General features: G+C 36.2%; 1 protein-coding gene and 1 long non-coding RNA gene across 6 annotated transcripts in view; one reads left to right on the forward strand and one right to left on the reverse strand.

The window, feature by feature from the left end:
• The window catches only part of LOC111754301 (uncharacterized), a 57,654-nt gene extending 52,647 nt beyond the window's left edge, over positions 1-5,007 (forward strand). The window contains exons 2-3 of the long non-coding RNA XR_002789009.2: positions 803-901; positions 2,592-5,007. This is a non-coding gene — a long non-coding RNA (uncharacterized LOC111754301). The remainder of the gene's footprint in view (positions 1-802; positions 902-2,591) is intronic.
• The window catches only part of Sort1 (sortilin 1), a 98,198-nt gene that overhangs the window by 43,368 nt on the left and 39,750 nt on the right, over positions 1-15,080 (reverse strand). For all 5 annotated transcript variants that reach the window (XM_063255526.1, XM_063255516.1, XM_063255520.1 and 2 more), the window contains exons 2-3: positions 4,898-4,957; positions 2,793-2,866 (exon numbers count right to left, since the gene is read on the reverse strand). In XM_063255526.1, coding sequence (XP_063111596.1) covers positions 2,793-2,866; positions 4,898-4,957 — 134 coding nt within the window. The remainder of the gene's footprint in view (positions 1-2,792; positions 2,867-4,897; positions 4,958-15,080) is intronic.

Raw genomic sequence — 15,080 nt, forward strand, 5'->3', positions numbered from 1 at the left:
AGTACTAGAGATTGAAATCAGAACCTTAAAACTGAACTATATCCCCAGCCCATTTTCAACTTTTTATTTTGAAACAGAAGGTCTCATTAAGTTGCTAAATTGTTGGAGGTGGGCTTGAACTTGTAATCCTTTTGCCTCTCAGTCTCTCAAGAGTGCTAACATTAGACTTATGCCAGCAGGCCTGGCATTACTGTTCTTTTATAGATAACAGAAAAGATTCAAGAGGTTAAATCACTTGCCCAAGTTCATTCTACTGAGGTTCAATCTCACGCCTACTTGCCAAGAAAACCTGGCAGCTTATTGCTATTTTGTTGCTTCCCAAAACTATCCAGCCATGTGATATAACATTAAAGGGGAACATTAATATAATAAACTATAAATAAATTAAGATTACACTATACCGCAGGGTGAATTTTTTCTTTCCTGTAGACTTTTCAAAAGTTTTATAATATGATTATATTGTTTTTATAAGATAGACTGGCAAGGAAAACTGCAATATGTGGAGAGACTTCATAATAGCAAGGATTCATAAACACTATAGAGTTATTAAAATAAAGTTACAAAGTTTCAAATACATTTTTACTTCTAAAATGAGAGATTTCATACATCTGAAATGATTTAATTACTAGTCTAATTGAATAAACAAAGCACCTCTTGTAGCCCTTTCTAGTATTAGGATTCTGTAATACATTATTAATACCGTATCAAAGAAACAAAAATATATTATTGGGCTAAAAATTATGGAGAAGTCAAAGCATTAATTCATTCAATTAACATTTATTGTCTGTTTACTATGTGTCAGTCATTTGGAGAGCTGATGGGGAATTCCAACGTAGGCAAGAGCCTTGCCTCCACAGAGCTTACAGCAATTCCACGACTGCAGTTCTGTCTTGGCCTCAAGGTAAATATAAGTTCATTTTAAGCCAACAGCAACATGTTGAAGGGCAGGGAGCTCTGGCTCCAGGCCCAGGAGTAGCAGTAAAGGACTTTATCTATTTGGGAAGGTGGGATGATTCATTTCAGAGCTTCAGCATGGGTTCCCTCCCACATGGGCCAAGATCAACAGCTGAATAAAGAACCCTTAGAAGCTGCATGTGGTGGTAAATGTCTACAGTGCTAGCCCTCTGAAGGATGAGGCAGGAAGACTGAAAGTTAGAGCTTGGATGGGCAACTTAGTGACTTAGCAAGACATTGTGTCACGATAAAAAATAAAACAGACTGGGAATATAGTTCAGGATGAATAAATAAGAACCTTTATAAACCAACACAACTCTCTAGAGGCACTCTGACCCTGGGATAGCATTCATTATTTTTGGGATGTTGTTATTTCTTTAGGTTTCTTGGGGGGGGGTGGGTTAGACACAAAAATTATAAAGATAATCAATAATTTTTGGGGAGTTAGCTGATCTTGAATCTTGTTAAGGAATGAATCTACTATTTAATGAAGCTGTGCTGCCAAGAAAACAACTCTAAAACATGAATGGCACAGAAAATACGTTCCCATTGCCATTATCAGTGTGAATGCTACTGAGTACTCTGGTTGATCTGACCTGAGAACCTGCTCCTTCCCTTAAACCAATCACCTGTGAATTTGAGATAAAGAAACAATCTGTCTGGACTTCAATATTTTATTAATAATGTGTTTGAGAGGTACAATTAAGATTTTAATATCAGGGATATTTTAAAAAATTCTCTGGCCATTCTTGGGACTGTTGGGGAAGAGAACAAGAAGTCACCAAGAAGCAAGCCCTCCCTGTGAATCAGTGCCATGCACGTGCTACTGTGGGGAGAGCCAGATGCCAGCCCCTTCCAATGCACAGGCTGGGAAACAAGAAGAGTCAACTCCCACCCACCCCCACCACACTGCCATAAGTGATCTGCTGATCTAGGCTGTGGTGATAGCTATTGAGGTAACTTACAATTTAATGCTTGCAGTGTTTAGTGCTTCACTGACTTCGCAGGTCTAAAGCTGGTAGTCTGATCATCTAGTCAGAGGATAACAATATGCAATGTATCATATATGGGGGATCTCCTTCTGAAAGTGGCAGCCATTGTTAACTCCTTATTTTCTTGTTTTGAAGTCCTGTATCATTTTCATTGTTTTTTTGGGTTGGGTTTTATTCTGTTTGGTTTTATTGTATCTGATGGCATGGGTAGCTATTTCAAAGGTAACAGGATATATTATGGTAGCCATTTTGGATTTACTACTGGTCTTGTTTTGAAGTCTTTTATTGCATTCACTTTTTTGTTTTTATTGGTGCTATTCTTTTCTGTTTTGTTTGGTTTTTACCATGTCTGAAGGTATCTGCAGCTACTATGAAGACAAGAAGAGGCATTATGTTAACAATTATTGATTTCGTACTGTTTTGAAGTCCTGTGTCACTTACACTGGCTTGTTTTGATTGGCTTTATTCTGTTTTATTTTGCTTGGTTTTATTCTCTTAAAAATAAAATAAAAAAATAAAACACTTTCTGTTAAAGAGGCATAAAATCCATGTTACCTTCCTTTAAATTAAGTGTCTAAGTAAATTAATATGAATACCATTCCCATGGACTCTTCTTTCATCTTCCTTTACTGTTCTCCCTCTCAGGTTGAACCAATCTCCCTGGAAGTATGAGCCTTCAGGCTGCTAAATACACATTAAGAGGTTTGCTGATTGTGACAGTCTGATGATGGCTGGAAGATCTTTTCAATCAACCATTAGACTCCTCTATGTACAAAGAAGGAGGTGGGTACATTCTTAATGTGTTAGTTAAAAACCTTTAATATATGTATATATCAGTAATCTCACCTCCGATATAACTTGGACTGTCCAAAGGTCATAATTACCAGTGGTACATGGAAGGTAGTCAAGACTAGAATAACCTGGAGAGAAACAAAAGCACTCTTGTCAATAATAAAGATATTCCAATGACATGTTGACATATTATGAAATTAAATCACACCTGTAAGATTGGTCACTTTGTAGCAGACTATATTGCAGTATATTTTTTAAAAAATGAAGACGGCCAGGGATTTAGCTCAGTGGCACAAGTGCCTGCCTGGCAAGTGTGAGTTCGTGAGTTTGATCCCCAGTACCAAAAACAACAACAACAAAATTAAATAAAAGACAATATGTCAGCCACCAGTGAATGTATAAAGGGCCTAGATCTCATACCCTATGGATTCAAATATAAAACATTAAATTCATTTGGGCCAGGGATTGGCTCAGTGGCACAAGCATCTGCCTGGTATACACAAGGTCATGAGTTTGATCTCTGATACAAAAAAAAAAAAAAAAAGGAAGAAGAAGAAAGAAGAAGAAGGAGGAGGAGAAAGGAGAAAGGAGAAAGAAGAAGGAAGAAGGAAGAAGAGGAAGAGGAAGAAGAAGGAGAAGGAGGAGAAGGAGAAGAAGAAGAAGAAGAAGGAGAAAGAAAGAAAGAAAGAAAGAAAGAAAGAGAAAGAAAGAAAGAAAAAGAAAGAAAGAAAGAAAGATAGATGAGAAGGACAAAATTTCTAGGACTTATCATTGTAAGTCCAGATATCCTCAACTCACTTTGTTGGGATGTTACCCCTTCTCAATTGAGGTAGTGCAACAGAGCTACTCAAATATACATTGCAATAAAGGAAGGACTGAACTACTTTTGTACCCAAATTATTGCAAGATATTCTCAGGCAAGAACCATCTCTTATTTTTCTGCCTATGGAGGTTACTGTGGGTGTTCTCATAGAGGTTACTGTGTCACATATATTTGCCCATCCTGTCTTTCTGCTGTTAGTTCTCCATGAAATTCATTTTATAAATAATTACTTATTTATAAAAAGTATACAATAGAAAAAGATCTTGGTTAGATTAGTATTGGAGTCTAAGGAACCTCAAAAAGCTATAAAAGAAATCTCAGAGATGCCAACTATCTTACCCAAATGGATAAATTGTAAAAACTGGGGTTATAACTCAAATTTTAGAAGAAACTGAAACAAACTTTAAAAAAATTCTACTGGAAACTTAAAAACTAATTAAAATAAGAACTTGTTTTTCAAAACCAAAATGTATTTCTTTAAACTTCTAATATAGCTATCATGTGACTCAAAGCTATGATCACTGGAATATGAGGAGGCATGTGACAGGGCCCCTTCCCTCTCTCAGGCAGATAACGAACCAAACCCTGATTCAAGACCTGAGACCCATTTATCTTGAATGCACCGTCTTAGCAGGGTGCCACCTACATAAAAGGAGGGATAAGGAGCTGACTGCCTTCCTCTATTCCCTAGTCTTGGGGTACTTCTTTTTGAAATAGACAGGGATAATAGAGTTTAACACCCAGGGGCCCAAAGGTACCACAGTCCTTTAACACAACTGTGGGAAAGAATACAGGAAAAACACACAATTTAGGAGTACAAATGCCAAATGTGTAATGTGCTCTTTTCTGCTTCCTCACAGAGATTCTTCCAAGTATTATCTCAGCACACAGCACTGTATTCCCTTTCTTCTGCTTGCTCATTTTGATACTAAGAAGCTAATAAAGATTAAAAGAGTGTCTATTTTAGCTGGGTGTGGTTGTGCACACCTGTAATCCCAGCACTCAGGAGGCTGAGGCAGAAGGATCATTGCAAATTCATGGTCAGCTTGGGTTACATAGTGAGTTCAAAGCTACCCTGAATTTACATAGTGAGACCCTAACTAAAAAAAAAAAGACAAACAAACAAACAAGTCTATTTTCCTATTATGAAAGAAGGTGGTAAAAAATGTCTCCAGTTTTAAAGCAAAACCAAACCAACAACTTCCTGAAAGTCTGTCCTGTAAACAACATGCATTTGCTCCAACTGAGGCTGAAAACCGTTTCAGAAAGTAATGAGATTTAGTGCTTCCACTCCCAATCTACATCCCCTTACTTGACCGAAATAAATACTACTTACCCCAGTGCGATCTCCAACCCAGGACAAAGATACTGAGCCACTGAGATCATCGAACACATGCTATAATGGGAAGAACAAATGAAATTCATTTAGAAATCTACTCTCCTACAATTTATGACTTCGTTGTATGATGCAGAACTTTATCACTGTTCCAAGTAATTAAGCTCATAATTGTAAGGGAACACAGGTCCCCAGGACAAAGTTGGGGAGAAGCAAGATTTAATTACTTAACTAAATCACAAATAACTTAAGACTTTAAATTCTCTCTCACACAGAGTAAGCCAAGCAGATGAGTTTTCTTCACTGCACCAGATGGGGAGATGGGATAATCTAACTGCTTTCTCCAACATGACTAAATATAAAGATAGAACAAAGTATTCTTAGGATGCTTTAAAACAAGAAATCAGATCCCACAGTGACAGACATAATTATAACCCAACCACCATAATTTAAATTTTTCTAGCCAGTTCTTCACAGTATAGCTGAGTAGTTACTAGCTGGATTCTTTTTTGCTTCCAGGCAAATCACCAGAAGGACAAGAAATAGAAGCAAGAAAGCAAACATGCTTGATTTATATTTTTATTAAATAATAATAGTATAAAATAATAATAATAAATCTTATTAAAACTGTGGTGGGAGAGGGAAGCAAAAACGGGAAAGTTGGCATTTTATATTCAAAATACAGTACTCACGTTGAAATACAGTTACTGTAAAAAATTGTTATAACCAGGTGTGGTGGTGCATACCTATAATCCCAGCACTTGGGAGGCTAAGGCAGGAAGATCACTGTTGAGGGCAGCCTGAGTCATGTAGTGTATTTAAGGCCAGTTGGAATTACATAGTGAGACATTATCTCAAGAACAGTAAAGGAAATCAAAACCAAAACAAAACCCCAAAATTGTTATACTGCTCTTGTGTTTTGTCCAAAGTGTTTTCTTTTTCTAGTTATAAAATACATATTCATTACCGACAATTACAAGGAAGTATAATAAAATGAAATCATTCATAAACCTACCACAGATATTTCAGATTAATATTGTATAATCTTTTAGTTTATATTATTTTTAACTGATTAAAGAATAAAATTTCAAAGAGTTAATACCTTTACTTGATAAAAAAAGTTCTAGCCATATGGATATTATATGTTACATACAATGTCTATAACAAAAAGCGAAAGTCCTCCTCTTTGTCATGACACATACTAGATTAACTACTCAGCAATAGCTTAGTGCAGAATTTATTTCTGTTAAATGTTGGTGATTATGCTTTTTTTCTGAAGAAATAGCCTAAGTTCTTAAAAATATATTAAACATATCCTGCTTTCCTAAATATGAAAAAGTCATTACAAGCAGAGGATGCTAACTTCTCAGTACTCCCTTGTGCCTACCACAGGGATACTTTGCCTACTCAATAAGCATTTGTTGAAAATAATTATAATATATCCTTCCCAAACCAAAAATTCAATCTCAAAATAGAACATGCCTATAAACAGTGGTATGCCAGCTTCTTGGTCATTCAAGCCACCAATCCTCTCAGAAAATGCTAAAGAAACAGAACTCAAAACATGCAGTTTTGCTTATTTTCCAGTTTTCTCTTGTGGTCCTCGGAATTCACCAATGCTATCTCCTCTATAGAATGAAAGTACTTTTAAGGTCAAAAGACCTCCTGTAAAGCCTCTGTAAGTTTTAGGTGAGTGCCTTACACAGTGCTTCCCTGGTAAATGCTGGTTAACTCTCAAACACTCAGGCAGAATTTCTTGCAGCCTCTGCAGGACAGAAGGGCTATTCACACATGGAGACTTGCCAAGCATCTAAGAAAAAGTAAAGCTTCTAGTGATACTAGAAACCAGAAGCATACAAGCTAACACAGCAGTGTGTCTTGTAAGATACAGTGTTTTGCACAAAGCAAGACCACATGTTCTCTGGAGTGAGGAGACAGAGTCTGAAATTACATCAATGAGTTCCTTGAAGAGGAGCAGAAATATCCAGAGCTACTGCAAGCTCCAGACAGACCACATGAGCTAGTAGTCATCTAAACATAGGTTATTTTTCCAAGGAAGATTTTGAGCACAAGAACTAAGCAGAACAAATGAAAAATTCCATCAACTATGGCTCTGGAGTTCTTGGTTTCATAATTAGGCCATAATATAACTGGTATAGAATCAATCAGGACCTGCATGTTTCATTTTTCAAACAACGCTTTACACACCTGACCCTCTCAGTCCACACTCGCATTTCCCACGTTTTCCTACTGCTCAATCACAGAGCAAGCAAGGATCACTGCTATCACTGCAACCTTCTGCTTCAACTACACAACTGAAATGATAACTGACCTCATTTACTACACAAATAATTCCTTTGGAAATACAGACCAGATTTATTACCTGTAGCTGAGGTTTTTTGCTACCTTTAACCTTCTGTACTTCCCTCCATTAACCAAATAACATTTAATTTCGAGAAGATACAAACTTAAAAATTTATCAACTAGATAAATGTAATCAATGTGCTGTATTTCAGTCTTTAATATGCTTATCCTCCCAAAAGTGTGAGCAGCACTCAAAGGAAAAGAACAGATTGTATAAAAGGAGATGAGTTCAGGAGAGATGGAGGAACAACAATGTAGGTGAGTGATGGCTAACCTATGATATACAAGCCGCAGCTCTGAAAGGTCTGCCATCACTGACATAGGTCAACGCTACCTTTATAGTGAGAGAAGAAACACAGATGGCCAAGAAAGGGTGGTTAACATACTCATAAGTGACAGAATTAATTTCTGTTAGCAACGATCAATTCTAATGTCTAATTATTCATCATAGCACAATTTACATTTATCATTCTACACTGTAGTAGCATTTTTGATCTTTTAAAATATATTACTTATTAATTCTAACAAGAACCCTATCTGTCCCCTCTAGACCTAAAGTTTATCTAGCACAGAGATTTGAGGCTATATATTTTAGTAACTAACAGATAGTGTAGTACAGTAGGCAGTCAACAAATACTGAATCTGTTTTTTTTAAAGAGCTACTGGTGAAGTTTTACAAATGAAGATGATGAAATGAAATGACTATGAAATGTAAAACTTCTGCTTTTGGCCAGTGAGGAGTAAGAAGGGCAAAGATTTAAATTCCCACCTGAAACAACTAAAAAAATACAATATATGAAGCAACCATTTTTAAGAACTGGACATCAGGCAATGAAAAATGACAAACTCTGAAAAATAGGAATTAAACAAAGAGTGTCCTACAACTGCCCCAGCTTTCTACATGGGAGAGAATTTCCAGTGCATGGAAAAGGAACCCAAAAGAAATGAAATTGGCAGTGTACAGAAGCAAAGTCAGAGTTCACAGGGTAAAGGACTGCAGAGGAGAGCGCTACAGAAGACCATTCTGGAGATCTGTAGAGGGAGTACTATGGTTTGAACATGTGCTCCAAGGGTTTATGTATTGGAAATCTAAGCCTCAAATGTATAGACAATGGTATTTAGAGGTGAGGTCTTTGGGAATTAATGATAATTAGACGAGTTCCTAAGGTTAGCATTGCTAGTTTTATAAAAAGAGAAGAGGCCAGTATTCTAAAAGGCTGAAGCTGAGGCTGAGGAAGATCATAAATTCAAGGCTAGTGTGGGAAATTTAGCAAGACTATTTCAAAATAATGGGCTAGGGATATGATTCAGTGTGAAGAGCATGGTTCAGTCCCAAGTAACACACATTCACAGAGAGGAGGAAGGGGAGGATGAGAAGAGGAGGAGCAGGAGGAAGCAGCGAAGGAGAAAGGGGGAAGACTGCACTAACACACTTGCTCAATCCTACCATATGACACTCAGCCATGTTATGACCCTGAAGAAGTCCTTACCAGATCTCACTGTCTGATCTGAGGACTTCCCAGCCTCTAGAACTGTGATCTACCTAAAATAAATCTCTATTCTTTTAAATTACCTACTCTGAGGTATTTAGTTATAGCAACTGAAAACTGACTAAGATGACAGGTGGGGGCCCACTCTAATTATTTAGCTAAGTCTTCAACTGAATACTGATTGCACATGCATGTATCGAAACTACCTGAGGCCAGGAAAGAGTTAACAACTAGAGAAAACAATACCTGGATCTTACATAGGACCAGTACTAATTCTTTTTCCCAATAGAAAAAACTTTTAAGTGTAGTGAGTATTCAGAAAAGTTTACCTTAGTAGTGGACAAAAATTAACCCTACAATAAATATTGTTTTGGTCTTGCCTTAAAAAGCTTAAAAGGAAGATCAAAAAAGTGTCCGAGCGGCCGGGGGTTAGCTCAGTGGCACAATGCCAGTGGCCAAGGGCAAGGTTGTGGGTTTAATTCCCCGGTACAGGAAAAAAAAAAAGTGTTAAACTGTTTCTAAGTAACCTTTTTCCCAGTAAAAATAGCGATAAAAATATAAAAATAACTTGCATTCAACAAAATAAAATTCATAATACACAAGATTAAATCAAAAATAGACATGCAAGAAACAAGAAAACAGAATCCACAAGGAAGAGACAAGTCAATCAAACTGACCCAGAAACAGCATAAATAATGTAATGAGTAGCACGGGCATTAAAACAGTTACAACAAAAAAAACCCAGTTATTATTATACTATGTTTAAAAATTAGAAAAGAGATTGCATATGCTAGATAAAAATGAAGAAAATATATTTTTAAGAGACTTAAATCCCAGAAGTGTACACCTAGCATGTGTGTGAGGCCCAGGATTTCATCCTTAGTAATGGAAAACAAACAGCCAAATGAACAAATACACACAGGACTGAAAATGGAAATGAAAAAAAGACTCACATAAGACTTGTAGGAACAAGAATTACAATGTTTGAGATAAAAAATACACTAGGACATCATTAACTGAAGATTAGTTATTGCTGGAGAGATTAGGGACCTTGAAGACATAACAAGATAAACATGGAAAGTCAAAGCAGAGGAAAAATAATAAAGGGAGTATCACTGATCTGTGTATCAACATCAAACATTCTACTACATATATGATTGGAGTCACCAAAGAAGGTTGGGGGAGGAATACAGAAAAACACTGAAGAAATAACAGCCCCATATTCCTCAAACTTGATGAAAATTCTAAAGTTTGAAAGCCATGAATCCAGAAGGAAACCACCCTAAAGTTTATCACATTCAAATTGTCTGAAACTAGAGGCAGAGAAAAATCATGACAATATCCACAATATATTTACATACAGAGAATGAAGAGTGGTAGTAGACTTTTATTCAGACAATACAAGTCAGAAGACAGTAGAGGCTAGGGCATAGTGCCATAGTGGCATACTGTAGTCTCCGGTACTCGAAAGGCTTTCGAGAGCTCATGAGTTCAAGACCAGTGTGGGTAACATAAAGCCCTGTTTCAAGTACCAATCAAATGAAAACAAAACAAAACAAAAAACCAGAAAACAGTGGAGCAACTTTTTAAAGTATTAGCAAAGAACTGTCAATCTGTTAGTCTATGCCTGAAAATGCCTTTTAAAAATTCAAGTTTTAAAAGGAAAAACAATCTATTGTGCATTTTTTATTGTTCCTCAATATTGTAGGGTGTGTGTTTCTTTCTGAAGCTCGGAGGGACCACATCAGTGCAAAAGACCTAAAAGGCAGCTGTAGTCCAATCTTTCTGCAAAATTAATCATTCTGGTCTCTAATTATCACAGTTTAAAGTGATCTTCTCTCCTTAAGTATTATTACCATAGTACTTATGGCCATTCCTTGTATTGTAACTATTTACATGTTTGTCTTACTTCTCAAAATTATGTTAAATGATTTTTTTTTTTTCAGTGCTAGGGACCAAAGCCGAGGCCTTGGTCAAGCTAGGTATGCATCCTCCTACTGAGATATATCCCCAGATCTATGCTATAAATTCATGACAAACATAACATCATCAGGCCTAGTATAAGATCTTACATATTTTAGTGCTGCAAAAACATCTCTGTAAAAATCTACAGTATCTACAAATCTTGTTATCAACATTGTTGGCCTATATATCATCTTATTTCTCTCTTGGTTACTAAAATAATAGGGTTTGGGCTGGGGATATAGTTCAGTAGCACAGCACCTGCCTGATAAGCACAAGATCGTGGTTCAACGTATGGTATCAAAATAAATAAATAAAATAATAGGATTTATTCCACTCTCCTTTTAACGAGCCAAAACACAGTTAAATGCTAGTATGTATTCTTGATTGTTCACATATATAATGGTATCTTATTTCTCCCTTTCCAATTGTAGTTAACATCAATTCCACATAGTTAAAATTAGTAAAGATGCGTGAACACAAAGGTGTTTAGATGTATTGGCCAGAGCTAGACTATACAAAAATTAAAATTTTTGAGTATGAAGAAATAAGGGCCTATATACTGAGATTTAAGCAAAGTCTACAATGGTTGGAGCAGACGGTGGTAGGAGGTAGTTGTGCAGGTACAACAAATAGGAACATACAGGTAAGCATATTGAAAAACTTCAAAGGGTAATACAAATAAAATTTTATTGCTGTTAAAAACTAATAAAATGTTAAGTATATGAACATTTCATGTTATTAAGCAACTGTTAAATAAATATCAATTTCAAGATCAAGATAAACAAAGTTAAAGTTGAAATAAAGGAAAACAAAAGGAAATATAGTTGACACTTTAGAAACAGTACTTCTGCTTGAAAGTCTCAAAGAAAGCTGAGATGAAGCCATGGGGTCACTTACTGACAGAACCAGTTTCCAGCAGTACACACAGCTGAACAAAATCAGCCAACTGGTTCAATTGTTCTGATCAGGGCAAAGTAAAAGGGATAAAAGAAACAGGAGCAGACAGCAAAGTTTTGTGAAGGCAGAATAATCGCCTTAGGAAAGGAGAACTCAGTCTCTAAGAAGCATTACTAACAAATACTCTATAATATGAATACTGAACCATATAAAAACAGGAGTAGGGAGTCAGCGAACAGAACAGTGCATAGCCACATTTCAAGCCCTGTTACAAAAAAAGATGCATCAGTTGTATGCATGACAATTAAAATGGAATGTGTAGGAAGTGTTGAAGTATGTTTTATTCCTGGCATACAACAGTTTATTGCTGTAATGCACAGTGCCTAAAGGGCAGATTACTCTATATGAACAGAATATAGTCTGGTCAGCCAGCCTTAGGTATGAAATAGAAACAGGTCAAAATTTTTTTAAAAACTACATAAATATACTGTTTTTCAGATTAACAGTCCAAAAGCCTCTATCCAGAAAGATCACAGAGTGAACATAAAAATAAAGTAATCAGTATTACTGAATTGTATTGTAGGACAGGAAGCTCAGACACCAAAAAGTTTAAGACAACTTACGTAAAATATTAGCTTGAGTCAGGAATAGATGAAATGAAACTACTACAGCTTCCAGAGTAATTTATTAATTCCCTGGCTCAGCTACTGGCATAGAATAGAACATGACAGATAAATGGAACAAAACAGACTTGAAAAATGGACAAGATTTCCCTTAGCACATGACAAAATTATCATTTCAAGTTAGTGGAAGCATTTTTCAATATTTCCAAGACCTCTGGAATAACAGGCCACTTGGAAAAAGAAAAATTAAATTTATAATTTTCTTAATCCCATTCTCAAATGAATTCTAAGACAGCAAAGATTTAAAAATAAAAAGATTAGAAAAATATTAGACCTAAGAATGAATTATGTAGCCCAGGCTGACATTGAACTTGTGGCAATCCTCCTGCCTCAGCTTTCCAAGTGCTGAGATTACAGGTGTAGACTACCATGCCTGGCTTGAAAAATTTTATAATCTTAAAATAAGAAGATCTTTACAAAAACTACAAAAAAACAGATGTCAATAATGTAAGGACTAAAAAAAATTTTGTTAAAAGGAGCTGGGGATTTAGCTCAGCAGCATAAGCACCTGCCTTGTAAGCACAGTCTGGAGTTCAATCCCCGCTACCAAAACAAACAAACAAACAATGTAAGGACTCACTTTGACTAAAAAAATTAAATAATAATACACCAAAGAGAAAGTCGAAAAATTTAGAAAAATTATTTACATCACAAGAAAGAGTTAAAACAGAAAGCAAAGCTCTCAAATAGGGCTTTTTCTCTTTCTTTCTCTCAGTACCAGGGATTGAACTCATGACCACGCACTTGCAAGGCAGGCACTTATGCCACTGAGCTAAATCCCCAGCCCTTCAAATAGGGCTTTGAAAATAGTCAAAGGGCATGAACAATTTATTTAAAAAATGTAGGAATGTGAAAAACGATTCAAGTTCCCCAGTAATCAAACAAAACAATGTGACCCTTTTTACATTTCAGACTAGCAAAGATTTAAAAATTTGACTATCTACCAATGAAGACACGAGAAAGAACATTTTCACATATGGTAGGCAGCAGCTATAACTTCTTTGGAAAACTAATTGGTAATATACACTAGAACCAAGAATGCTCACATCATGTGATTTAGTAATACTGCTCTTTGGGAGTTTACCATAGGGGATTATTACAAATCTTTATAAAAGATGTTATACATGGGATAGTTACTACAGTTAACAATTACTGAACATTTATAACTGTCATCTTGTGTACCAGGCATCTCACACACAAAATGATTTATCTACATAACAAACCCCATGAGGTTTTATTAGATCCATATATTACAGGTGAAGAATTGAAGATTTTAAAAATAAATTATGCTATGCCATAAAAATACACAAAGGTGTTAAAATACTCTAGGTACTTACTGACACTGAAAGATAATCATAATCTACTGAGTAAAAGTTAGATTACAGAGTAGCATATAAAACTGTGTGGGTATTATTTATGGTTAAAAAGATATCTGGTCCAGGTGTAGGGAGGCCCACCTTTAATCTCAGCATTCAGGGGCCAAAGCAGGAGGATTGCAAGTTGAGATATATAATTTGCAAGTTGAGTGATATATACAGATATAGATATTTGCATTTTTATATACATATATATGATGGAGCTATATACATAGGCATGAGGATTGCAAGTGGAGCCACCTTGAGATATAGTGAGTTCCTATTAAAACAACCTCACAAACAAAAAGATATCTTTCAAAAGGGTAAGCTGAAGGTATATGCTCAAAATATTAACAGTAGGTATCTCTAAGTGGTAGAATTTATGATGATCTAGAGATCAGCAGAATTTATGAGGATTCAGTCTTGTTTCTTTATTGTCTTTATGAAATGCATGAATTACTTTCACTCTAGCAGGAATCATTTATAAAAATAAAACTACATTAGGAGCTGGGGACTTAGCTCAGCGGCATAAGCACCTGCCTTGCAAGCAGGCAGTTGTGAGTTCGGTCCCTGGCACCGATTAAAATAAATAAATAAATAAATAAATAAATAAATAAATAAATAAATAAAACCACATTGACTATATTTCAATAAAAATACATGAAAAATGTTTACAATGAAAGGCTGATATTAAAAAGTACACATGGACCATGTTAGTTATTAACAAGGTACACAGGGCCAACAGGGGCACCAGATGGGTACAGGATTGGTCAGAGAGCTCCTGCTACTCTGGGCCACAGCAACAAAGGAGGTATTGATTTAAGGTAGACTCTTTAATGCCACATCCCAACCTTATTACTTACAGATACACTAATCTATCTTTTCAGAGTCTCTTGTTTATTACTGTTCAACAGAGATTTCTAGTGTTCCAGATGGTTTCAACAGCCATCTACTGCTCTGGGTTGCAAGGAATCATTGGCTGGCATTTATAGCCACTATCTTGTCAAAGAGGTTTCTAGGAATTCATATTAGAAGTAGGGGATACCTTGTACTCCTTTCTCTGAAGTACGTCAGAGACAGATAAGAAAGCCATGACTCACCCATTTCTCCTTTGTCAACCCTAGAGGGGAATGGTTTGGTCAAGAGCTATCATACACCTTCCCCTCACTCTCCCATCTCTGTAACCCAAGAATGGACAGGGATAACTTGGCTTTGTTGCCCTTTCCAGTTATTTAGTGGCCACACTCTTTCAGGTTGCTCTGGCAGGTATGGCTTAGCTATCAGTTATGGTGCCATTCCCCCATGCCTGCCACTCCATAGACTCTGCTGCCACTGCTTTGAAGATGGTACAGGGAACAACCCTAACATGTTCAAGGTCAGGGATGGAGGAATCTAGGCTTATTATTAACATCCTCAAACTCTCCAAATC

The sequence above is a fragment of the Cavia porcellus genome, unplaced genomic scaffold (genome assembly GCF_034190915.1).
Source record: "Cavia porcellus strain 051 isolate PalLab524CR breed Dunkin Hartley unplaced genomic scaffold, mCavPor4.1 scaffold_1, whole genome shotgun sequence".
Taxonomy (NCBI): Eukaryota; Metazoa; Chordata; class Mammalia; order Rodentia; family Caviidae; genus Cavia; species Cavia porcellus.